At 57.3% G+C, this 22,582-nt stretch overlaps 8 protein-coding genes across 8 annotated transcripts; 6 read left to right on the top strand and 2 right to left on the bottom strand.

Annotated features, from left to right (window-relative positions):
• Window positions 1-1,394: 1,394 nt before the first annotated feature.
• Window positions 1,395-3,798, top strand: CHGG_05842 (uncharacterized protein; the record flags this gene model as incomplete). Its single annotated transcript, XM_001221936.1, has 5 exons — window positions 1,395-1,440; window positions 1,515-1,593; window positions 1,650-2,763; window positions 2,823-3,453; window positions 3,509-3,798. The coding sequence occupies 5 exons, from the start codon at window positions 1,395-1,397 to the stop codon at window positions 3,796-3,798; spliced, it is 2,160 nt and encodes a 719-aa protein (XP_001221937.1).
• Window positions 3,799-4,782: 984 nt separating this feature from the next.
• Window positions 4,783-8,640, top strand: CHGG_05841 (uncharacterized protein; the record flags this gene model as incomplete). The annotated part of the gene is made up of 4 exons (XM_001221935.1): window positions 4,783-6,292; window positions 6,354-6,828; window positions 7,304-8,138; window positions 8,263-8,640. The coding sequence occupies 4 exons, from the start codon at window positions 4,783-4,785 to the stop codon at window positions 8,638-8,640; spliced, it is 3,198 nt and encodes a 1,065-aa protein (XP_001221936.1).
• A 229-nt stretch (window positions 8,641-8,869) lies between these two features.
• On the bottom strand, window positions 8,870-9,221 carry CHGG_05840 (uncharacterized protein; the record flags this gene model as incomplete). Its single annotated transcript, XM_001221934.1, has 2 exons — window positions 8,870-9,046; window positions 9,138-9,221. The coding sequence occupies 2 exons, from the start codon at window positions 9,219-9,221 to the stop codon at window positions 8,870-8,872; spliced, it is 261 nt and encodes an 86-aa protein (XP_001221935.1).
• Window positions 9,222-9,732: 511 nt separating this feature from the next.
• CHGG_05839 (uncharacterized protein) lies at window positions 9,733-10,871 on the top strand (the record flags this gene model as incomplete). Its single annotated transcript, XM_001221933.1, has 5 exons — window positions 9,733-9,822; window positions 9,888-9,911; window positions 9,970-10,040; window positions 10,107-10,273; window positions 10,351-10,871. 5 exons carry the CDS (start codon window positions 9,733-9,735, stop codon window positions 10,869-10,871), a joined length of 873 nt encoding a protein of 290 aa, XP_001221934.1.
• A 1,792-nt stretch (window positions 10,872-12,663) lies between these two features.
• On the top strand, window positions 12,664-14,548 carry CHGG_05838 (uncharacterized protein; the record flags this gene model as incomplete). The annotated part of the gene is made up of 5 exons (XM_001221932.1): window positions 12,664-13,368; window positions 13,520-13,652; window positions 13,945-13,969; window positions 14,075-14,452; window positions 14,521-14,548. 5 exons carry the CDS (start codon window positions 12,664-12,666, stop codon window positions 14,546-14,548), a joined length of 1,269 nt encoding a protein of 422 aa, XP_001221933.1.
• Window positions 14,549-16,104: 1,556 nt separating this feature from the next.
• CHGG_05837 (uncharacterized protein) lies at window positions 16,105-17,998 on the top strand (the record flags this gene model as incomplete). Its single annotated transcript, XM_001221931.1, has 6 exons — window positions 16,105-16,191; window positions 16,257-16,340; window positions 16,582-16,699; window positions 16,749-17,234; window positions 17,299-17,367; window positions 17,520-17,998. 6 exons carry the CDS (start codon window positions 16,105-16,107, stop codon window positions 17,996-17,998), a joined length of 1,323 nt encoding a protein of 440 aa, XP_001221932.1.
• Window positions 17,999-18,550: 552 nt separating this feature from the next.
• On the bottom strand, window positions 18,551-20,470 carry CHGG_05836 (uncharacterized protein; the record flags this gene model as incomplete). Its single annotated transcript, XM_001221930.1, has 4 exons — window positions 18,551-19,023; window positions 19,102-19,461; window positions 19,518-19,961; window positions 20,017-20,470. The coding sequence occupies 4 exons, from the start codon at window positions 20,468-20,470 to the stop codon at window positions 18,551-18,553; spliced, it is 1,731 nt and encodes a 576-aa protein (XP_001221931.1).
• A 1,134-nt stretch (window positions 20,471-21,604) lies between these two features.
• On the top strand, window positions 21,605-22,543 carry CHGG_05835 (uncharacterized protein; the record flags this gene model as incomplete). The annotated part of the gene is made up of 2 exons (XM_001221929.1): window positions 21,605-21,638; window positions 21,717-22,543. 2 exons carry the CDS (start codon window positions 21,605-21,607, stop codon window positions 22,541-22,543), a joined length of 861 nt encoding a protein of 286 aa, XP_001221930.1.
• Between the last annotated feature and the right edge of the window lie 39 nt (window positions 22,544-22,582).

Genomic DNA, 22,582 nt, shown 5'->3' with positions numbered 1-22,582 from the left:
GTCTTCGACACAGACGATAGCGAACTACACCTCATGGGTCCAGTGATTTGCCTCTGCGAACTCACTCCCTCACCGCGTGATCATGATCCGATCTATACATACAACAGACGCGTGTTGCTATATTACGAGTGCCGCGGCACCCTGCGCGGGGTGGGGGTGGGAGCGAGGAAGAGCGTCGAGTCTGTTGTTGCTACTGTCGGGAACTCGGTGGCTTCAGGGAGGCGGGGGGTCGCGCCTGGTTGGGGTGCGGGAGGGTGTTGTTGTGGGGAGGAGGGTTCGCGTTGGGGTTGGGTTGGGGGAGGGTTGGTAGGGGGAAGAGGTGGTCGTGGTGGTTGTTGGGGGGTGGTGGTTGTTGTTGTTGGGTTCTGCTGCGGTTTGCGGAGTTACGCCGGAGGCTTTGGCGGCGTTGATGGGGGATTTGGTGTAAACTTGGATTGGAGCCATCGTGAAGGTGTTTGAATGATCGGATTTGATCGCGTTGAGAAGGGATGATGGTGGCTTTGACAACGAATTGATAGAGTTGAGTTATCAACGTGGGTTCGGGTGGTAGAGAATGGAGTAGAATGAGGAAATTCTGGCTCTTTCTGCTGACTCTAGGTACGGTTTTGTGCCGATGGCTGTTCTTCTTTCAAATCAATCACCGAAGGTGTCAGGTGTTAGGTGTTCGTTCGCTGACTGCCTGCCGCTCAAGCTGGCATGTGGTGTAAGTGGCGACGTCATTGGCAGGTGGCTTCGAAATGGTGCCAGCTGTAACATCCTTTCGACATCCCATTCAATCCCTCTCTCCTTCAACAAAAGCTTAGCAAAACTCTGTCTTGGGAACCCCAAAGGAGCGCTTTTGGCAATGCTAGTGAGACGGTTTCAAGACTTTATCTGCTAACATCTTCGTCTCATGTTTCTTGACAGAATGCCGCGAATGGGCGATGCTTCATTCATGGTGCGCTTGCCAATGATGCCAAGAACACTAACTATGAAATGGGCTTAGTGGCTTGGCTCCCTGCCTGCCGCCGCGCTGACAGGGGGATTGTGAACGTTGCGGGACGATCTCGAGGGTTGGAGAGTTGAGCTGATGCGCATCAACAAATCCGGTGCAGAGGCCAGGGACTGGCGGCACACGGTAAATCAAAAAACCATAACCTTCTTTCAAAGGCTCCCACAAACGAGAATCCGATTCCACACGGCCAAGCCAAACATACACCAATTGCCTTACCATCTCCCTGAGAAATCAAACCGAGTTCCATCAACACCACGAACATTGAACTTCAAAATCCGACCCCGACTTTTCCCACAGTTCTATATCTTGATATCTCGACAACCTCCATCGAACGCAGCTGCGCATTTACACCAAACACATCCATCTTTATCTGGGGTAGTTGCCACAGGCACGTTCAAAGATGGGTGGGCAAAGTCAGCGACCGGCGGTCCCTCCTTCGGGGAAGGGTTTGTGTTTCCTCGACATCGCCCAAAGAAGGCCATTTGCTACAAGGAGTCATTGCTAACTGGTATTTTGTTAGGGCTTGAGCGGACCGACAATGGCATGAAGCAAACCAGCTGGCCCGATGTGATCCCGATTAACCAAAAAAACTACTATACGTAAGGGCGCGTTGTCTCCATGGGGCTGGCTAGGAGGGACTAATAAAGGTTAATAGGGATTATATGAAGCGCGATGACCAGTTCCTCTCCTTCCGACTGCAAAATGAGGCGAATAGGGACCGACTAGTTCAGACCGCAAAAGACCGAGACCGTGCCATGAACACCGCTAATGCCAACGGCGAAGTCCCTCTTCCCGTCGACGACCTTCAGGGGGAGGAAGGGCCGGCCCCTTCATCGACCTTCATGGACCCTTCCAAGATTATCGTAATACACCCAGGGAGCCAGAACCTGCGCATCGGGTTTGCCAGCGACGCCCTCCCAAAGACGGTCCCCATGACCCTCGCCACCAAGTACCCCCAGACCGAATCCGAGATACACGAGGCCCTACCACGGCGCCAATTCGAGGCCAGGACAGTGGACCAACAATATGGGGAGGAGTGGTCCAAGAAATACCAAAAGATGTCTAATGATCTCAAAGTCGACATGCGCGCCAACAAGCGCAAGGTGCTTCCGAACTCGAAAGACTTGGTAGTCAACTTCAACCGCCGGACCGAGCCCGAGGTCATCTCCCAACACAACGACCCTCTGCAGATTGAGTGGACGGATATTGAGGCTCCCCGGGAAACCGAATCGACCTCATCTGTCTTCATCGGGCAACAAGCCCTGCGCGTCCCGGATGACTCAGATCCCAAGTTCAGGCTATGGTGGCCGATCCAGCATGGTTGGCTGAACGAGGACGACTACCCGTCAAGGGCGCAACTGTTCAACGATCTCGAGACTCTACTGGACCGAACCTTTCGGTGGGAGCTGGGCCTCAAGCGGAAGGCCGATTGGAAGCAGTACAGCTGTGTCATCATCATCCCGGACCTCTACGACAAGCGCTACGTCGAGCTGCTGTTGCACCTTTGCATCGAGCTCTTCGAATTCAGCCGCGTCTCTTTCATCCAGGAGAGCATGGGCGCGACGTTCGGGGCGGGATACACACAGGCCTGCGTAGTCGACGTCGGTGCGCAAAAGACGTCCATCGCCTGCGTGGAGGACGGTCTCTGCATCGAGGACTCGAGGATCAACCTCAAGTTTGGTGGGTTCGACGTCACCGAGACCTTCATCAAGATGATGCTCTACGACAGCTTCCCCTACCAGGAGATTAACCTTCGTGCGAACGAAAGCGTACGACTGTTCTATGTTGGTCGAAGAACTCAAGATGCAAGTACTGCACACTCTCGCAGGCCAACATCTCGGTCCAGAACTTTCGATTTCCACCTACGCGCCCCAAATCATGCCGAGACGCAAATATCATTTCAAGGTTCTACGACGAAGTGATCCTCTCGCCCATGGGGTTTTATGACCCGCCTACATTTGACAATTCCACCAAGCTTCGTGGTCGACGGAAATTAATCGACTGCTCTTATAACGCCTACGACGTGGAAGTCCCTGACGACCCGGCGTCGGCCGCCCAACTCGCGATCCTCGCTCTTATTCAACCGTCGGTTACTTCGACCACAACAACAGCAACAGCGGGTGCCAGCTTTGCCGGTGCACCAGACATGGCGACTCCCAGCAAAGAGCGCACCCAGCCCTTCAACTTCCTCTCCCAGAACGGCAATGCCACTGGCACACCCGGCACCTCCAAAGCCCCGTCTCCAGCCCCCGACGGCGCCAGCACTCCCGTGCCGGCCCCGTACGTCTTCGGCTCCTCCCGCGACCTCAACGGCAGCCCGGCGCCGAGCGCGCGCAACGGTGGCACACCCGCCCCGCCGAACGGCACTTCCGTCCTACCGGGTACCTCCTTCGACGGCCCGGCGCAGCCACAGGTGCAGCAGCGGTTCGGCCAAGTCGCTGGCGATCGAGCGCGACTCGGTGCTCCCGCTAGCGCCGCTCGACATCGCCATCATGACGTCGATCCAGAACGCAGCCAAGGGCGACGATAAGAAGGTCAAGGAGCTGCTGGGCAGCATCATGGTGGTGGGCGGCGGCGCCAAGATTCCGCACTTTGCGCCCTTCCTCGAGGAGAAGCTCAAGCTGCGCCGCCCCGACCTCGCCGACCGCATCCTGGTCAGCCGCAGCGCCCGCGAAATGGACGAGCAGGTCGTCGTGTGGAAGGGCGCTAGCGTGTTTGCCAAGCTATCGACGAACGACTCGTGGATTTCCGGGTTTGAGTATAAGATGCTCGGGGGCAGGGTCGTGTATCATAAGGTGCTTTGAGCAGTACTAGGTCTGTGTCTGTCTGTCTGTGGAGTAAGGGGTGGGAGTTTTGGGGGTTTGTGGCGTTGGGTGTGAGGTACCTGCTTACCTACTGAGGTATTTGGGAAGCTTGAATGAATACCGGAGTTCGTTCTTCTATTTGACGGGCTCCCCTTGATTGTGTTCTTTTTCTCTTTTTTTTTTTTTTTTGCGTCCATAGATCACACTTGGGGCTTGATATTGAGAACACCCAGACGAGACAGGACTCCCACCCTCGTGTTTAGAGAAATTGACCGAATTTCTCTCTACTTACTTGATAATCAATGTCCCTCGTGCCTCTTAACCTGCTCGTTACTGCCTGTACATTCTTATGGAGTCATAAACAAGAACAGAGAAGAAAATAAGAACGGAAACACTACGCAGGTTCCCCGCTGTGTTGTGGCACCTGTCTGGTTTCGAACCTCATACGTACGGGGTTTCTCACCATGGTTCTACGTTTGTCTATACCTAATATGTCAGTACCTTAATTGCTGGCTCTTCATCATCTCCTGCGTAACAGTGTTACGGCCGCCCCTGAAGCAACCGGCAACGACAACACGGCAGACCGGCGGGGCGGGGCGGGGCACTCACGCCGGGCAAGCCCACTAAAAAGACGGGGAGAGCTCCGAGGCTCCGCCTGGCTGGAGGGGTACTCCTGTTTCACCAATCAGTGTGATGGTGGGGTCCTCTGAAGGGCCCGTCTTCAGCTGTTAAAAGGCTGTGTGGTTTTGGAGGCCTGACTTGCCTGACTTGCCCGAACTTGGATTTGTGCAACACGCGACTGATCTCACCTGGTTTGAACGTACTGTAATCCGAATCACAGCAGGAAAATAAACCGACGTCACTTGCGGCCCGAGCTGACATCGATAACTCTCTCTCTCTTGTCGACTTGCTACTGACCGCTTAGGAGCCAACCCAACCCATCTTACACGATACGACCAGGTCCCAGATCCAGGTCTGAACACCATGGCAGGGTCAGCGACGGCCGGTCTACATCCGCTCCCGGACGGTACTCACCAAGCCGGCGGCGGGGTATCGGGGAAGGTGCACACGGTCAGAACTCTCAACGGCCCTGTCCTCGCTCACCTAGAGAAAGTCTACGCATCCCACGCCGGCGCCGACAAGCTTTGGAGCCCTGAGAAGGCAGCCGCCTTCCTGAAGGACACCCAGCGCGACACTGATGCCGAGCGCGCTCTTGAACTAAGCACGGGGAAGCCTTGGGATCTGAACGCCTTCCTCCGGTACATGACCTCGTCTATTACTCACGCCATCTCACCGCCTCACGAGGAAGATCTTTCGTGGCCGCTGTCTAGCTACTTCATCAGCTCGAGCCACAACACATATCTCACGGGCAACCAGCTGTCGAGCGACTCCAGCGCCGACGCCTACAAGAACGTGCTTCTACGTGGCTGCCGGTGCATTGAGGTCGATGTGTGGGATGGCGACGACTCCGACAACGAGGACGGCACTAGCAGCAGCAGCAGCAGCGATGATGGCGAGGCTGGGTCGTCCATACGGAAGCGAGGTCTCAGCAAGATGACGAGCAAGCTGCCAAAGTCTCTCACGAGTCGGCTGGAGAAGACAAGCCTGGGTAAGAAGCTCGGCAGGGTGGCGGCCATCAAAAGACTCTCCCGCTCATGGTCAAAAAAAGCAGGCAACACGACGACAACAACACCGACCGCTACAACTGAAGTGCCCGTCACGGCGAAGGACGGCCCGAACACGAGCCCGCCCGCGAGCCCGCTGAGGAAGATCACTAGCGTGAAGGAGCCAAGGGTCCTGCACGGGTACACGCTAACCAAGGAGGTGTCGTTCCGCGAGGTGTGCGTCGCCATCAGGGACTACGCCTTCGCCGTGACCGACACGCCGCTGATCGCCAGCCTCGAAGTCCACTGCAGTGCGGAGCAGCAGGAGACCATGGTCGCCATCATGCTCGAGACGTGGGGCCCATTCCTCTTGCCCGAGCCCAAGGAGGATGCCGCCCACCTGCCCTCCCCGGCCGAGCTGCGCGGCAAGATCCTCGTCAAGGTGAAGTATGCCCCGCCCGAGGGCGGCAGCCCGCTGGGGCCTGACGCCGAGGACGGGCTGTCGGGCGATGCGGCCGCGGCCAAGAGCAAGAAGCCGTCCAAGATCATCCAGGCGCTCAGCAAACTGGGCATCTACACGCGCGGCGTGTCGTTCAAGAGCCTGGAGCAAGCCGAGGCGACCATGCCGACGCACATCTTCTCGCTGTCGGAGAAGGGCGTGGTGGAGGTGCACCAGAAGAGCGCGTACGAGCTGTTCGAGCACAACCGGCGCTACCTCATGCGCACGTACCCCTCGGGCCTGCGCATCCGCTCGTCCAACCTCGACCCGGCCGTCTTCTGGCGCAAGGGCATCCAGATCGTGGCGCTAAACTGGCAGAATTGGGACGAGGGCATGATGCTCAACGAGGGCATGTTTGCCGGCACCAACGGATACGTCCTCAAGCCGGAGGGTAAACCCGCCCCCGCCATCTTTCTCTCCTCTCTTCTCATCAAGTGACTGACGTGCGGCAGGCTATCGCATGACCAAACACCTCCCCGCCCCGGCCACCACCGCCACCCCCACACCCGCCGCCAACCCGCAAGCCGTCGCCGTCCGACATTTCACCATGGACCTAACCATCGAGATCCTCGCCGCGCAATCCCTGCCTCTGCCCCCAGGCGACGACAACCCGTCCTCCTTCCGCCCCTACGTCAAGATCGAAATCCACGTCGAAGAGCCCGGCGAGCGGCACGGGGCGGGGCCGTCCGCCGACGCGGCCGTGCCCGCGGACGGGCGCGAGAAGGAGGGCGAGTACAAGGCCAAGACCAAGTCGCTCAAGGGGTGTGATCCGGATTTTGGCGGGCAGGTGCTGCGCTTTGAGGGGGTTCCGGGGGTCGTGCCGGAGTTGTCGTTTGTAAGGTTTTTGGTGCGGGATGATGAGGTGGGGAGGGACTCGTTGGCGGCGTGGGCGTGTGTGAGGGTGGATCGGTTGAGGGAGGGGTTGAGGTTTGTGCATTTGGTGGATGCGGAGGGGGTGGAGACCGAGGGGGCGGTGTTGGTGAGGGTGGGTGTGAAGTTGGTGTGAGGGGGGGTGGTTGGTTTGTGCTTGAGTGTTTGTGTTTACTCAGATAGGGTGGTGGTGGTGGTGTATCAAAGGTCGGTGCATAGCGACGGCATAGCGAGCGAGAACGGGAGCATGGCGGTCGAATTGTGTTGATATCAAATATGGGATCAGTCTTGTTGTAAGGTGTTATATGAGAGAGTTATGGCTAAAATATGACTTAGAACATTTATGAGAATCATATCTCTTGAGCTGTCGTTTTCTTCGCATTTTTGTCTATTCATGGTTCATGATGGAAGATGAAATCGGGACGGCTTGGCCCGAGACTGCCGGGATCATTGCCTGCCGGCCGCCGCCCGGCCGTGCCGACAAGAACTGTGGCTGGTGAAATGGCCCACTTAAATTCATTGCCGTCTCGAGGTGTTGCTTTGCGCCGCGACATCAACAACCCCCAACTTCTTATATCCTTCTCGGCCCTATATATCGATCCTCCCGGTATACAATGAGCAAGCCAGGCTTCTCCTTCGGTCTCAAAAAAGCGGGCGCCGCCAAACCGGCCCCCGCGCTCCGAAAACCAGCACCCTTCGGCGGAGGCGATGATGACGGTTCCGGAGACGAGTCTGCACCAACCAACGTAGCAAAAGTCTCAGAACTCAGCATATTCGACACACCACAGCCCGCAGCCTCCAACGACTCCCCTGACCGCAAGAAACCCAAAACCAAAAAGCCCCCCAAACCAACCAACGCCCTGCCACCCCCCGAAACCGACCAATTCACCGACCTCTCCAGCACGCTCACATCGCGCAAGCACGCCGCCTCCGCCGCGGCCGCCGACCCCTCCATCTACGACTACGACCTGGCCTACGACTCCTTCAAAGCCGCCAAAGCCGCCGCCACCGCGGACCCCGACACCGCCTCGACGGAGCCCAAAAAGCCGCGGTACTTCAACGCGCTGCTCAGCGCGGCCGACCTGCGCGAGCGCGACCGGCAGGTGGCCGAGGAGCGGCGGCTGCAGCGGGAGCGGGCAGCGGAGGGGGATGAGTTTGCGGATAAAGAGAAGTTTGTCACCGAGGCGTACCGCCGCCAGCAGGAGGAGAATCGGCGGCTGCAGGAGGAGGAGGAGCGGCGGGAGGAGGCAGAGAGGAGTCGGAATCGGGGGAGGGGTATGGCGGATTTTTATAAGGGCATGTTGGAGCGGGGGGAGAGGGAGCATGCGGTGCTGGTGAGGGCGGCGGAGGAGGGGGTCAGGAGGGCGGTTTGTAAGTGGTGAGGGAGGGGAAGGGGGAGAGGACAAAGGGGGGGAGGGAGAAGAGGAAAAGAGCGCGGCGGAACGGGCAAGGGAGATTAATGCGAAGGGAGGGAATGTGTTGGTTAATGAGGACGGCGAGGTCGTGGATAAGAGGCAGCTGCTCAAGGGCGGGTTGAATGTCGCGGCCAAGAAGAAGGTCGAGGTGCAGAAGGAGAGGGAGAGGCAGGCGCAGGCGGCTGCGAAAGCCGGACCCGCGGCGCAGAGTAAAGGGGTGTATGCGGCGGGCGGAAAGCAGGCGATGCGCGAGCGCCAGACGAGGATGCTGGAGGCGCAGCTGGAGGAGACGCTCAAGCGATCGAGGCAGGAGGAGGAGGAGGAGGCGGCCAAGGTGCAGCTCGCGAGCAAGAGCAGGAAGACGGAGGCCGACATCTCGAGCGCCAAGGAGAGGTATCTGGCGAGAAAGAGGGCGGCGGAGGAGGCGAAAAAGAACGGAGCGGAGGGTCCATAAAACGGGGGCCCTATTACCTTGTGTGTTTCTAAATGATACCCGGGACCGTCTATTATACCAATGGTATACCGCCAGCCGGCCCTAACCCAATATCTTCGTGGATACCTGCCATACCGGTATATGCGTACAAACCCCTACCCTACCCCCTCCTGCCTTCTATCTCCTATCATACAACTCCAACCTCCAGGATCGTCAAAGCCGTAGTAATACCGTACAACGCCGAGCCGCCTTAGGAAAGGTTCTGGTTGCCAATCTCCTGCTGTATCCTCCGGATGTAGGTCGCATTGACCTCGTTCCACGCCGCCATGTACTTCTCCATGCACGATGTCAGGCACGTCTTCTCGCCGCTTGAGAGGGAGCTTCCTGGCTTGGGGACGCAGCGTTCGAAGCACTTCTCGTTGATGTTCTGGAAAACGTGTAAGCATCGAGTGACAATCGACAGGGAAAGCTGGGAGAAGCCGGTTGAATGCGGGGGGGTGATTTCGGGTTTTATGTACCTCGATCAGCGTCCGGGCGTTCGCCGTGTTGGTCGCCTGCAGCGCTTGCTTAATGATGGCCTTCTTAACCGAGTCGGAGTCCATGGTTGCGGTTTGGCGGGTAGAGTGTGGCTGGATGTTCCGAGATAAAGTCGCGGCTTGTGGTTTGAGGATGGAAAAGTTCCCAAGCTGTGGCGCATGCGTCTTGCAGATGAGGCTGGTGCGAAACTCGAAAAACGTGGAGAGGTGGAGCTCCATCCGCGCTGGACAGGGGTAGCTCAGCCAATGCTGGGACCAATGGCTCGGCGCCAGCTGCACTCGGTGGCCGGCTGAAAAGGCCAGCTAAGGTAATCCGTTCAGTCAGGGCCTCGAGATGCTTGCTGCATTGCAGCCTTCGAACCACCCACCACAAGCTCCAGTCGGCTGAGCGTTCCGCGCGGTCACACTATCCTACGCACTCCTTCGGATTTTTTTTTCGTTTCCCTTCTTGTCCCTGTTTGCAACCTTGGCTGCGGCCTTTCTAAACATCTCGCACGAACCGTTTCCTTCCCCTTTTCTCTTTCTTTCTTTTCGAAAACCAGCCAAGAATCGATCCCCCCATTCGATACCCGGCGCAATGTTGAAATCGACGCTCTCAGCCTTGTGGCTGGCCACTCTTGCCTGGGGCGCGGGCAAAACGGAGGAGAACAATGTCAAGAGCATAGGGGTGCGCTGCTACGTGCTGTAGTCTACCTAGTCATGGGCAATGTTGCTGACAGTTTTCTTGTCTAGCTACGGACACACAGTCTGGCCCAGGTACGCATCTATGCGCTGCACCGCTACCACGTCGAATTGAGCTGACCTTTATATCCAGCCGTATCTGGACTCTGACATGCAAAGTCGGTGGTACGACTTTGGTGGCGACACCATCATCCGCACCGACCAGTAATTGCCCCTTTTTGTGACGCGACCCCAAGTTTCCAGGCGACATCTAATGCTTGTTGATCGCAGGTACATCCGCCTGACCTCCGATCACCCATCACAGACCGGATGGCTCTTCTCCAGGGTCCCATTGACGGCGACGAACTGGGAGATTGAGGTGGAATTCAAGATCCACGGCAAGAACCAGTTGTATGGCGACGGCTTCGCCATGTGGCTGACGAAAGGAGCGTGGGAAGGTCGGCCCCGTGTTCGGAAGTGCCTGACCGTTTTGGAGGGATTGGGCATCTTCTTCGACACATATAAGAACAAACAGGCCCGGTGTCGTTTTCCCTTACGTCATGGCTATGGTCGGCGACGGACAGAAATCGTACGACAAGGACACGGACGGCAAGGACACCGAGTTTGCCGGCTGCTTCGCTAGAGGCATCCGACACGCCAACGTCCCGACTAAGCTCCGTCCTGACTTACTTCCAGGACAAGAACCTCAAGCTGGAGCTGCAGTACAAGTCCGAGGGCGAGTGGACGCTCTGCTTCGAGACGGACAAGCCGCCCTCGATCCCGCAGGTTGCCTACCTGGGCTTCAGCGCCGAGACGGGCGAACTGAGCGACCACCACGACATCATCTCGATCGAAGCCAAGAACCTGTACCAGTCTCAGTCTACGAGCGGGAAAGGCACCCCCGGCAGCAGCAGGGGCAAGAAGGCGACCCCGAAGGAGAGCGGCAGCTGGACCTGGTTCTTCATGAAGACCATCTTCTTCTTCATGGTTGTTGGTGGTGGCTATGTGGGATATACTGCCTGGAGGACGAACCAGAAGCGGAGCCACCGTTTCTAAGACTGGCACGTTTAGGTGAGGAGTGGCGCTTGAAGGGTGGAATTTTGACGAGTATACACGGCCAGAAAACAAAACAAAAGATACCATATCCATCCGCCTTCTGGCTGGTAAGGGGCGATGCGGTTTCGTTCCTTGCGTCAAGCCAGTTTGGGGGCGAATTCACTTACTCATGCATGTATCAGTAACATCTCTTGGGTCTGGGGCGGAGTTTAGCATCTCTACAGCGGCTTCCTTTTATGTTTCTGCTGATTGAAAGCCCCCTTTTCCGTGAATCACGAGTCAAAAGGGGTCCTATGACACTTTGATTGTTTGACCCTTGTAGGGCTCGCACTCTATGCCCCAGCGATCGAGGGGCGCTGAAGAAAGTGCCCCCCGCTATGCCCGTCGCGCGAAGCGGCCCGGGCTGAACCGATCGTCGGGCTATGACGATGCGAACCGGACAACAGCGTCAAGATCGATCAGGGGCTAACCCCTGCTCCGAGTACTTCATTACCCCACATCGAACCCCTCCTCGATGAATCGACTCCAAGGCCGCACCTGGCGAAACCTTCGAAGCCTAAACATCAGTAACTGCCTAGAACATTGGGAATTGTATTTGCATTGACAACTGGCACATGCACAGCTGACCAGCCCCGTATGCAGGCTATGCAGGCTATGCAGGATGGGCTAGATCAAGAATAGCTGGCAAAAATGTTAAGACAAAGCAGCAAAAGCGGCTCCAGTCGCAGCACCACACCAGGTCCCGGCAGTGCGTGCCAAGCTAGCGGGAACAATGGGCCGGCGTCCGCTCCACAGGGGTCCCCGCCGCCAGCTCCAAGCTCTGTTTGGTTGCTGCCCACCTGTGCGCTGTGTGGGTGCTGAGCTCCCAGGCTCCCCTTCAACTCGAAGCGGGCAGCGCCTCTCAGACGCAAACCTCAGCAATTCCTCAGCAGCGAGTCCCATCCGCCGTTTCTGACCGGGCACTCGTCATTTCTCGTCCCTCCATTACCCATTCTTACCTAAGTTTCTGCTTCGTAGTAGTTACCACCACTTTCATCGAGAGCCTGCTGCATCGTGGCCGACTGCGTTCCTCATCCGCATTCGCATTCCCCGCCGTTCCCTCGGTAAAAAAGAATTGGGCTGCAAGCAGAGAGAGAAAGTGCAAGACTTTCTCTGACCTCAGACCTCCAGATCGGAGACTGCGGTCTGCGAGTTACGGGTTGCGGATTACGGACTCCTAATATCCATCCCTTAAATACCTCGGGGACGTCTTTCTTCTCTTTCATGACCTTCTTGCAGCGACCTCTCGACCTGACGAAATCCATTGGTCCGTTTTCTCTCTTTGTGCTGCCGCTGTAAGCAATTCTCCCTCCACCAGCCGCTCGCGGAGTTGCGTGGTGCAGCCCCGTTCGCCAGTACCCGGCGGTGGACATCGTTGTCTATCTCCTCCCCTGCCGTTCGTTGCGGCATCCTACCGGCAACCTACCGTCACCGGCCTTAACCTGACCGCCGCAACGCTCCGTGATATCATCGACTTCCCGCAGGTCCCCCCTACCGCCCGACGCCCGGCGCCCTTCCTTCAAGACGACACCAGGAAACAGCCACCGTTCCCTCTTACCCAAACTTCCGACGTCTAGCGCACCATACTGCCCCAAATCCCTCGGACGAACACCATCGGCTCATTGGCCCGCGGTTTAATTACTGTGCAGCTCTTCGTCGCAACGGCTTCGTCAGTCTTCCCTTCTTGGACGCGCGCTTGTCCAATTAGAAGGACTGATACCACTTGGGTCAACCATCTCGTCGAAGCGCGTTGATGCACGCTCTCGGCTTCCTGAGGAGGAAACGGACCAGGGACGGCAATCCGGGCCATTCGTCGTCAAGCAATCCGACGAGCCCCGTAACACCGACAGGAAGCAGCTTCGACCAATCCTCCGTGCCTCGCGGCTCTCGCTCGAGCGCGGCGTCGCAGTCCACACACCGCCCCTCGGTGACTGCTACTCCTCAGAACAAGCCGGCCGAACCGGCGGCTGAGCAGCAGCAACCTCAGCAGCAACCTCAGCAGCAACAAGCACAAGCACAGCAGCAACCAATGAATACCCTCTCGCCGCAACCGCCCTACGCGGTGGCGCAACACACCCCCCTCTCCCGGTACCGATCCGCAGAACGGTGCCGCCGCATCTCGAATTTGATCAACCCCACTCAGGTTGATGGGAGCTGCTGGCCTATCCACAGCACCAAGGAGGGCAATATGCGCAGTACTCGAACAATGGCGGAACGGCCTCAAACCATCCCCAAATACAACACCAGCAACAACAACAACCCCAACTCCAGCAGCCACAGCAGGTACAGCAGCCGCAGCAGGTACAGCAGGCCGCAGCAGGTACAGCAGCCGCAGCAGGTACAGCAGCCGCAGCAGGTACAGCAGCCCGCAGCAGCAGGCACAAGCAGCAGTATCAGCGCAGAGCGAGACGCGGGTCACCAAGGGAAAATTACTCGTTTGGCGGACTTTGAGCTTGTTGTAGGATCGCTAGGTACCCGGTAGTTTCGGTCAGGGTACACTTGGTGCAATTCGCGGCACAACCACCCGGTTTTATGCCATCAAGGTGCTCAAGAAGGGCCCAAGTGGGTCATGATGAAACAGATCGAGCCACACCAACGAACGAACGCAGAATGCTGGGCGAGGTCAAGCACCCGTTTCCTTATCACATTGTGGGGGCACCTTTTCAGGATTCCAAGAACTTGTACATGGTGATGGACTTCGTCGAGGGCGGCGAGCTCTTTTCGCTGTTAAGGAGGTCAGGGGTAAGTTGGGAACGGCCCCGAGGGTGGGCAAATGCACGGGCTAACGGGCGTGGTAGCGCTTCCCGAATCCCGTGGCCAAGTTCTACGCTGCCGAAGTCACGCTGGCTCTTTGAGTACCTGCACTCGCGCAACATCATCTACCGCGACTTGAAACCGGAAAACCTGCTACTTGACCGGCCACGGCCACCTCAAGATCACCGACTTTGGTTTCGCCAAGCGGAGTGCCAGACAAGACATGAACGCTCTGCAGCACGCCAGGACTATCTCGCACCTGAAGGTTGTTTCTAATAAGGGCCTATAACAAAATCGGTGGACTGGTAAGTTGTGTCGAGCCCACACGCTCACACCCTTTCCAAAGAAGAAAAAGAGAGAGAGAGAGAAAAAAGCAAGAAAAAGAAAACTAATACACACGGCGCGCACAGGTGGTCCCTCGGCATCCTGATCTACGAAATGCTCTGCGGGTACACGCCCTTCTGGGATAGCGGGTCGCCTATGAAAATCTATGAGAACATATTGCGCGGCAAGGTCAAGTACCCGGCGTACGTTAACCCGGACGCGCAGAACCTGCTCGAGCGACTCATCACGGCCGACCTTACGAAGCGCCTCGGCAACCTGTATGGCGGGTCGCAGGACGTCAAGAACCACCCATGGTTCGCCGAGGTGACGTGGGACCGCCTGGCCCGCAAGGATATCGACGCGCCATACTCTCCCCCCGTGCGCGCCGGCGCTGGCGATGCGAGTCAGTTTGATCGGTACCCGGAGGAAACGGAGGGATATGGCCAGGTGGGAGGTCATGATGAGTGAGTTGGCCTTTTTTTTCTTTGTGTTTTCTCTTTCATCTGGGGACGCGAGACTAACCAAGTCACAGGTACGGGCATATGTTCCAGGATTTTTAAGGCTGCTGCTACCTATTGATGTCGGATCGAAGAGACACTTGCTTGGATCCTGTGCTTGAAACGAAACCAAAAGGGGGTTGGGAACCTGGAGAGAAGAACCCTGCGGAGAGAGAGCAAGAGAGTGTGGTCCCTGGAAACAGAATCATACCAATATCACTTCGCCCTGGAGCATTCTTCTATACAACGCAAACGCTACCGAGGAGCATGGTTTATCGGCGCTGTACTGGTTGGTTATTGGGGTAGCAGGACATGATGAATAGGATAGGGTAGGACAGGGGTGGGAAGGCAGTGTGGCAAGGTCTGGGTTCGGCACTTTGGGTAGGTACCTTACCTACGGATGTGCTACGAAACGCGGTTTGTAACTCTGTCCTGGGTCATCTTCCTGCGTGGGTTTGGTCTAATGGTTTTCTCTGAATTTGCATGACTGGCGTTTTTTGTCCAATTCTTTCTCTCACCCCTGTGAAATCGCTCCGGCCCGACCTCCCCTTCTCCACTTCAACCATCGAAGGCTAGCCGAGCGGGCGGGAGCTAGGAGACGAGCTAACCTTATTTCAGCTTGGCGGGGAGGAGGTTCGGTCGGTGCTGGGATGAATGTTCGGACATTCTTTGGCCCTGCGGGAACCTGGGAAAGGGTATCCCTCTCAAGCATGTATAGATTTTGATCTGATATTCCTCAAAATGAAATGGAGCGTTGTTTTCGAAAGACTAAAACGTTGAACGGTGTGCTTTCTCAGTGTTTGATGTTTACAGGCGGTGACCGCCGAAGAAGAACGAGGGTGCGCCCAGCCACCAGTAATTGGCCCTGTTGGTGGTGAGATGCCCACTCTTTCTGGTGGGCTCGGCGGTGCGAATCGGCGTCGCATGAGGGGGTTTTCGTACTGCCTGCTGTTTTATACAGTGTTTATGGGATGCACACTGTACCAACTCAACCGTGTTTTTCGTGACTTTATACTACAAGTGGAATAGTCCGCACGGTATGCAGAAGCCGGCGGTACTTGCCTGAACTGGATCTTCGGGTCGCATCGATAGAGGCCGCCCGGGGGAGACGGTGGCTGGTCGGCTGCAAGAATTGCATATGGACGGGGAACAGCAATTGATTTTCATGCTGGCGGAGTTGTGAGAATTGAGTTGGAGGTTTAATCTTTTCACTTTCTACTGCGTGGTTTGAGACGAGCCATTGACGTTGAGGCACAAGTTGAGAAAAGAGTAAAACAAACGTCAAAAAAGAATAATTAAACCTACCTCGGTGACACGGTGAGCGGTGATACGGTGAGTAACCTCCAATCTCGTTGTTGTCGATCCAATTGTATGCTTACACATTTTGATTTAGGTAATTAAAGCGGTGCTGGACAATATTCTTCCATCTCCATCTAGAGCAGGTCGATTTTGAGAGACCAAGAAAGGAGGGAGTTCAGCTGCTGAGAGCATCCATTCCTTGTAACACAGCCTGTTCAATAACCAGAACTACCAAGGTGTGGTCAGAGGGACTCTTGTACATACTATTCTACTATTCCAAGTGTCAGGGTATAGGGATAGGGATAGGGGGAGGAAAAGACATGGACGACTACATGTTCCGGTCGTATGTGACCGAGTTCAAGTGCGTTCAGGAAGAGACCAGCTATCTCGAGATCTTCAATTACTCGGTGAGCTGGTTACCTTGGTTTTTGGGACTTCGTTGGAGCTGTTACTAACAAAATTTTCGCTCTAGGATCCCTCGTTCAACACCTCTGAGGAACACCGCTTCCGCTTCGATGAGCTTCCCGATGAGTTTGGTAACTTCTTGCACCGAAGGGTCAGTCCCGGATCCTCAGTCCCGCCGCACACCCGGTCTAACAGCATCTAGGGAGCGTTTGCCCCCCCCAAACTACGCCCAGGCGTCGAACTGGTCGGCGGCATGCGGTTGATGTGAGTCGCTATGAGATGGGAACCACCGGAGAGACAGATAGCTAACACCCGCCGCCCATTCCAGCCTCCAACAAAAGGCACAGCACCCCGAGACCTTCACGCCTAGCTATCTGTCCCTATCGCACCAGGCATACGAGGAGATGGTGCGGACCTTGCATCTCCCGTTCCGCGCCATCGAGGGCACAAGCGCCGTCGGTCCCTTCTTTTGGGCCGCCTTTGACCAAGACGACGAAGACCCGCATCTACGTAGGACCCCTTTTTATTTGTTGACACGTGCCCCTACTAACATCAGCAGAAATCATCTTCCGCAAGTCCGACGTCCGCAAGAAGGGCAAGACGCGCGGGTGGGAGCTGATGCTGTCGCACTCGTTCCGCACGCACATCACGTCGGGGTTTGCCAAGGGGACGGCGTCGTCCGACATGGTGGAGAGCATCAAGCACCTGCGGGCGTGCGCGGCCCAGATCCTGCACCCGCTGCTGCTGCCGACCATCATCCTCAGCCACGACCTGTCCATGAAGAACGACCAGAAGCAGCGCAACGCCCGCCAGTGGCTGCGCGACCTCGAGACCGCCGTCAGCATGCGCTCCGAGGTGCTCGAGGAGGAGAACAAGTACATCCGCGGCACCATGATCGACCTCGACCAGATCAACATGGACCTCGTCGAGTGCCACTCGCAGGTGCTGTGGAAGCGGCCCCAGGCCTACCAGGAGATCATCAGGGGGGTCTGCCAGGCGATGGACCGCTTCTGGGAGAAGGCGAGGGACGACGAGGCGTACGGGGGTAAGGGAGGGGAAGGGTGGATAAGCTGCACCGGAGCATGCTGGCGCGGCTGGACTTTTACCAGGCCAAGCTGAAGGGGATCGAGAACTACGCACACATTACGCTCGAGCGGCTGACGATTCAGCGGGCGGCAGTGAGTCTCTTTCCGTTTCTCTTTTATCCCTTCTCCAATTATTCTTCCTCTGTTTGCACCATAACCATCCACATCACACCCAACAACAACCATAACAAACACTAACCCGCACCCCCCCACCCCCCAGCTCTACAACATTATCGCGCAAAAAGAATCCAAACTCGGCCTCACCATGGCCGGCGAGCAACGACGCCTCGCCCACGCCTCCAAGCGCGACAGCACCTCGATGAAGATCCTCTCCCTCCTCGGCGCCATCTTCCTCCCCGCCACCTACCTAGCCTCCATCTTCGGCATGACCTTTTTCAACTTTGTCCCCCGACGGCGGCAACGACCCCCCCTCACCTCCCACCACCACCGGTACCGGCACCACCCACCCCCCCAAACACCGCAACCCCCCCACCGTGGAACCCCGTCTCCCCCCTACTATGGATTTATTTCGCCATCACCATCCCCCGTGACGCTCATCATCGTGGTGTGCTGGCGGTGGTGGAACCGGCGGCGAGAGGCACAGTATGCGAAGGAGGACCGGGACGTGGAGGAGAGGATCGAGAAGATGGAGGCGCAGATCATGGCAACGATGAGAAAGCGGACGATGAGCAAGATGCGGACGTGGGAGGTGGGGAAGACGTGATGCGGGGGGGGGGCTTTGTTGTTGTTGTCTCTGGTTTGGTGTTTTAAGGTTGGGGGGGTAGAGGGGGGGTTGGTTTGGTGGTTTTTTTGGCGGAGGCGGGATGGGGGAGGGGAAGAAGGAAAGAAGGGAAGGATGGAAAAGAGATTGGCTCAGCACTTTTGTTTGGATGGGGCGTTTATTTCTGTTTTGCTCTTCATGGCAACACAAAGAGCGAGCAGCTTGTGCCGCCGACGATGAGATGACGATATGATTACGAGTTACGACTGGCGATGATAGAGGGCGCTGTATCGTATATGGCGTACAGTTGTATACAAGCTCTTAAATAAATACCTGGGTGTCATATTAAGTTACTTCTCTTGAAGCCCCTGAAATGGACCAGAAATTGGAGCCGATCATGTATGTTCATCAGATTCAAAATAGCGACCAAGATGCAGAGCCGAGTTTCCAAGCCTCGCGCCAGATACTCCCAACCATCTAATGCGCTAGGTATCTATGCCTCTACTTTTATAATACAACCCCTGATATCATACACCATACACATCACATCATACACTAAATCAGCGCTTGCCCCATAAACATGCTCTCCTTCACTTCCGAGACGACGTCTCTCCGATCGTCCTTGCCCACCAACACAACTCCCCTGCCACGCCTCCCCATACGGCCAGCCCTGCCCAGCCGATGAATAAAATCGATCGTGGTGTGCGGCACATCATACAGCACCACGTGTCTGACGGCCAACGTATCAATACCCCGCGACGCCAAATCCGTGGCCACGATAACCTTGGTGTTTGCCAGGTGCCTCTTGCTGACGCCGCCCGCCTTGGCCAGGGCGGCTTGTTTGTTCGCCTCGACCTCGGCCTTGGACAGGCGCATGGGCTCGGTGGTGGTGAAGCTGTTCAGCATCTCGCTCTGGCGGTGCTCGGGGGTGTCGCGGTGCAGGGCGATGGCGTCAATGCCCTTGGACACCAGGGTACTCGGCCACCTCCTGGGTGGTCTCGCGCTCGTTTGACAAAGACCATGATGCGCTTGACGTCAATATCGGTCCTTGTCGGCACTCTCGTGCAGGGAGGCGTCCTTGCCGATGGTCCAGATGGCGTCGGCACAGGCGAGCCAGCTTGTTGTTGGCGGTAAGGGGTCCTTGGACACGTCGATGACGCCGAGCTGGACGCGGCGCGGGATCGCGTGCAGGTTGGGGGTGGCGATGCGCACAATGTTGGGGAAGTGCGCAGCCAGGTAGTTGTCGAGGCGACGCGGGATAGTGGCGGAGCAGAGAATGAGTTGCTTGAGCGAGGGCATCGCGCGCTCCACGATCTTGGAGGTCTCTGGGGCGAAGGAGCGGTCGAAGAGCGAGTCGGCCTCGTCGATTGACGAGGTGGTGCACACGCGAGAGGATATTAGGGTCACTATGCGCCATGTCGGCGAGAAGATGCGGGGTGGCAACGACCATGTCGATGCCGCCGTGGCTATACATGTTGCGCTGGATCTTGCTAGGGGTGTGGTTGGACGAGAGGGAGCGGACTTTGATCTTGGCCACGTGGGAAATTCTTTTTCGAGGCGGCGAGCACCTGGTCGACGAGCTCAGATGTCGGGACCAGCACGATGGCGCGGGGGCGGGCATGGTTCGGGTGCGGCTCGAACTTGTCGATCCATTCTGACACCGGGGTCCCACCGCGGCGCTCCTTCTCGGCCTCCAGCCGCACGTTGTATGCCTTCGCATCCACATCGTCGGCCTCGGCCACCTTGAGGGCGTTGATGATGGGCAGCAAGTACGCCAGCGTCTTGCCAGACCCGGTCTCGGCAGCCAGGAGGAACTCTTCTCTTTTCGACTCCGGCGCCGCCCTGCGGTGGTTTGTCTCCCTCTGTTGCCCGATGCGCTGTCCGAGCAGGGCCGGGATGGCGAGCCTCTGTACCGGTGTCGGTTTCACACCCACCATGCCCTTCAGGACTTCGTTGTAGACACCTTCTTTCACGGCCCGGTAGTAGATTGAACTGGTCGAAGGATTCGATGTCGGAGATACGGGCCTTGACATTGACACGTTCGCGGTAGGCGATGCTGGTGAGGGCGCGCTGCATCTTGAGAGCCTTGAAGCGGTTATCGTCTCTGTTACGCGACGCACCCGGGTGTCTCTCTCTAGTGTCTCTTGTGTCCCTATCGCGTGTGCCTCCGTCTCGTTCCTGTGTAGACCCTGGAGGTCGTCGTCGGCGGTCGCGATCGACATTGGCGACGGTCCGGTTGGCGCCTGCCCAGGGGCCATCGGGCCTATCGCGGGGCCTCCTGGGAGCATCTGTTCGAGGCCCACGGGCGACGCGGTCGGACAACACCATGCGGGATGGGCGTTCTCTAGTGGCGTCTCTGCGCATTGCGAAGCTGCGCTGGCTGATCCATGGCTGCGCCGACTCCAGGAGCGCAGTCCTGGGTTGTGCTGCCGAACGACATAACAAGCATACAGAGCCGCGAGCTGCCCTCCACATGGTCGCGGATAGGGTCTCGAAATGTTGGAAATGGTGGCTGCTGAGGGAACAAGCGGGACGAAAATTAATCTGGGAATCGACTATTCTGCCACCTTCTACCGCTCTCTTTTAGTGGGACATTAGGGGTTTTGGCGGAAGCAACCTAACAGACTCGGAAGGCGGTGAGAGTGGGGTGGGTGGGGGCTTGCGGTCTTTTGTTGACGAGATGTTTCCACCAAGAGCGGGCATGCAAGTCAGATACAGAGTTGCAGATAGATAATGGGCAACCATTCGCTAACCAACACATCGGACTAATTCGATCGTATTCGATAAGATATACAACCAAGACAACCAAGACAACCACAAAATATCCTCCGAGCCCACCAAGACCAAACCGGATGGCTGGGAGGCTGATTCCAGGGTTGAAGATCTGCAACCGACGCAAGAAATACTGAAAACCCCACAGCTGCAGCGAATTAATCCATGCTTGCAGGTGATGCCGAGGCGAACGAGAGGTCACGCTGTGCACCTCAGCGCTACCTACCCGCATGCATTATGACGATGCTGTCTTTCGGCTCATGCCGAGTCTAGTCTCGAGGTGCGAGTGAGTGAAGTACCTACCTACCTAAAGCCTTGGGGTAGTGAGGCAGCCCATGGATGAGACCAATTTACTGCTGTGTGGTAACTATACTCTACCTATTCAAGATATCACTCTGCCTCTCTTTCATGCACCCGCGCATCCTGATCGACTTGATCATCCACCAGGCCTTGAATCACTCCATCAACTCCATCAGCTCCACCCATTTTCCATCTCTCCGTCGCGAGGTGATCCCTGCACCCGCAAGCGCGTCGGAGAGGACCCCGCGGTGTGTTTGGCGAAAGATTGCGCATAGCTTCGGGACTTTTTCCCATTCACCTACTTGAACTTTCCTTGCTGTGTAGATATTTCCCATCTTCCCATTCCCAAGAAATATCCCCGGTCGCACTCTATCTGGTCACTCTCATCACAAATGGGTTCTCGAAACCCGACGAACTGGGACCAGTATGAGCGTGGGGGCGTCTCTCGGACCGGCAGTGTCTCCTCGTTCGGTAACCGGAGCGCCCAATATGAAAGCGACTCTCTTCTAGGCCGCAGCACCGGCTCCAACCAAGACGATGGCGAGTGGACGCAACATCTCCGGCGTAGAAGGTACCTAGACTCCATCACTTCGCCCCTTGAAACCCATCAAAGATAACTAACACTGTCGCCCTGCTCCCAGATCCTCAGTAACCAACCGTCTCGCGGCCCTCACCGACATCGGTGGCGTCAACAGCATCCGCTCCTTCACCCGCAGCTGGCAACGCGCCGCAGGCTTCTCCGAAGTCATCCCTCAGCGCCCCTCCTTCGTCTTCGCCCCAGACCAAGCCCCCATCGCACCCCCGCCAGACGATGCCGCCGCCGGCGATCTGTCGCCCTACTCCCAACAACAGCGCGATATCGAGACCGGCACCGGCGGCTCGCCATCCCTCATCCGCCAGCACCTCGAAGCCGCCTTCCGCGCCGGCGAGCAGCACCCCCCGCGCCACGACAGCCCGGAACCAGGCGCCAGCATCAGCGCCAGCCACGGCTCCCTCCTCCACCGCTCCTCCATCAGCGACTCGCGCGAGGGGAAATCCCTCGACGGCAACGGCAGCGGCAGCGACCCCGACCTCCTCCCGTCCATCTTCCGCATCGGCAGCCACACCACGACCGCCTCCGCCGGCGGTACCTCCATCTTCGCTATCCCGCCCCACCTGGCCACCCCGCCACTCGTGGGCAGTTACCGGTCGCTGGTGTCCGGCCTGGATTATGGCACCGTCCGCTCTGATGTGAGCGGTGGGGGAGGTGGTGATATGGCGCACGCCGCTGCCTTGTGGCGCCAGCAGCAGGAGGCCGGGGGAAATGTGCCTGACGGGGAGCTCCCGCCCATATTGGTCAAGGAGGTGGAGCAGGATGGGAAGTTTGTGTTGGCTGTGGAGGGGCAGTCGACGCTGCCGCAGACGGTGTTTAACTCGACCAATTATGCTTGTTGGGTCAGACTTTTGGATGCTTTGGTGTTGGTTGCTGACTGGTGAAAATAGTGTTTTGATTGGGGTTGGTCTGCTGAGCCTACC

Source organism: Chaetomium globosum, genomic scaffold (genome assembly GCF_000143365.1).
Source record: "Chaetomium globosum CBS 148.51 scaffold_3 genomic scaffold, whole genome shotgun sequence".
NCBI classification, from domain to species: domain Eukaryota; kingdom Fungi; phylum Ascomycota; class Sordariomycetes; order Sordariales; family Chaetomiaceae; genus Chaetomium; species Chaetomium globosum.
The sequence above is the reverse complement of the archived record's forward strand: the minus strand, read 5'-3'. Positions and strand labels throughout refer to the sequence as shown.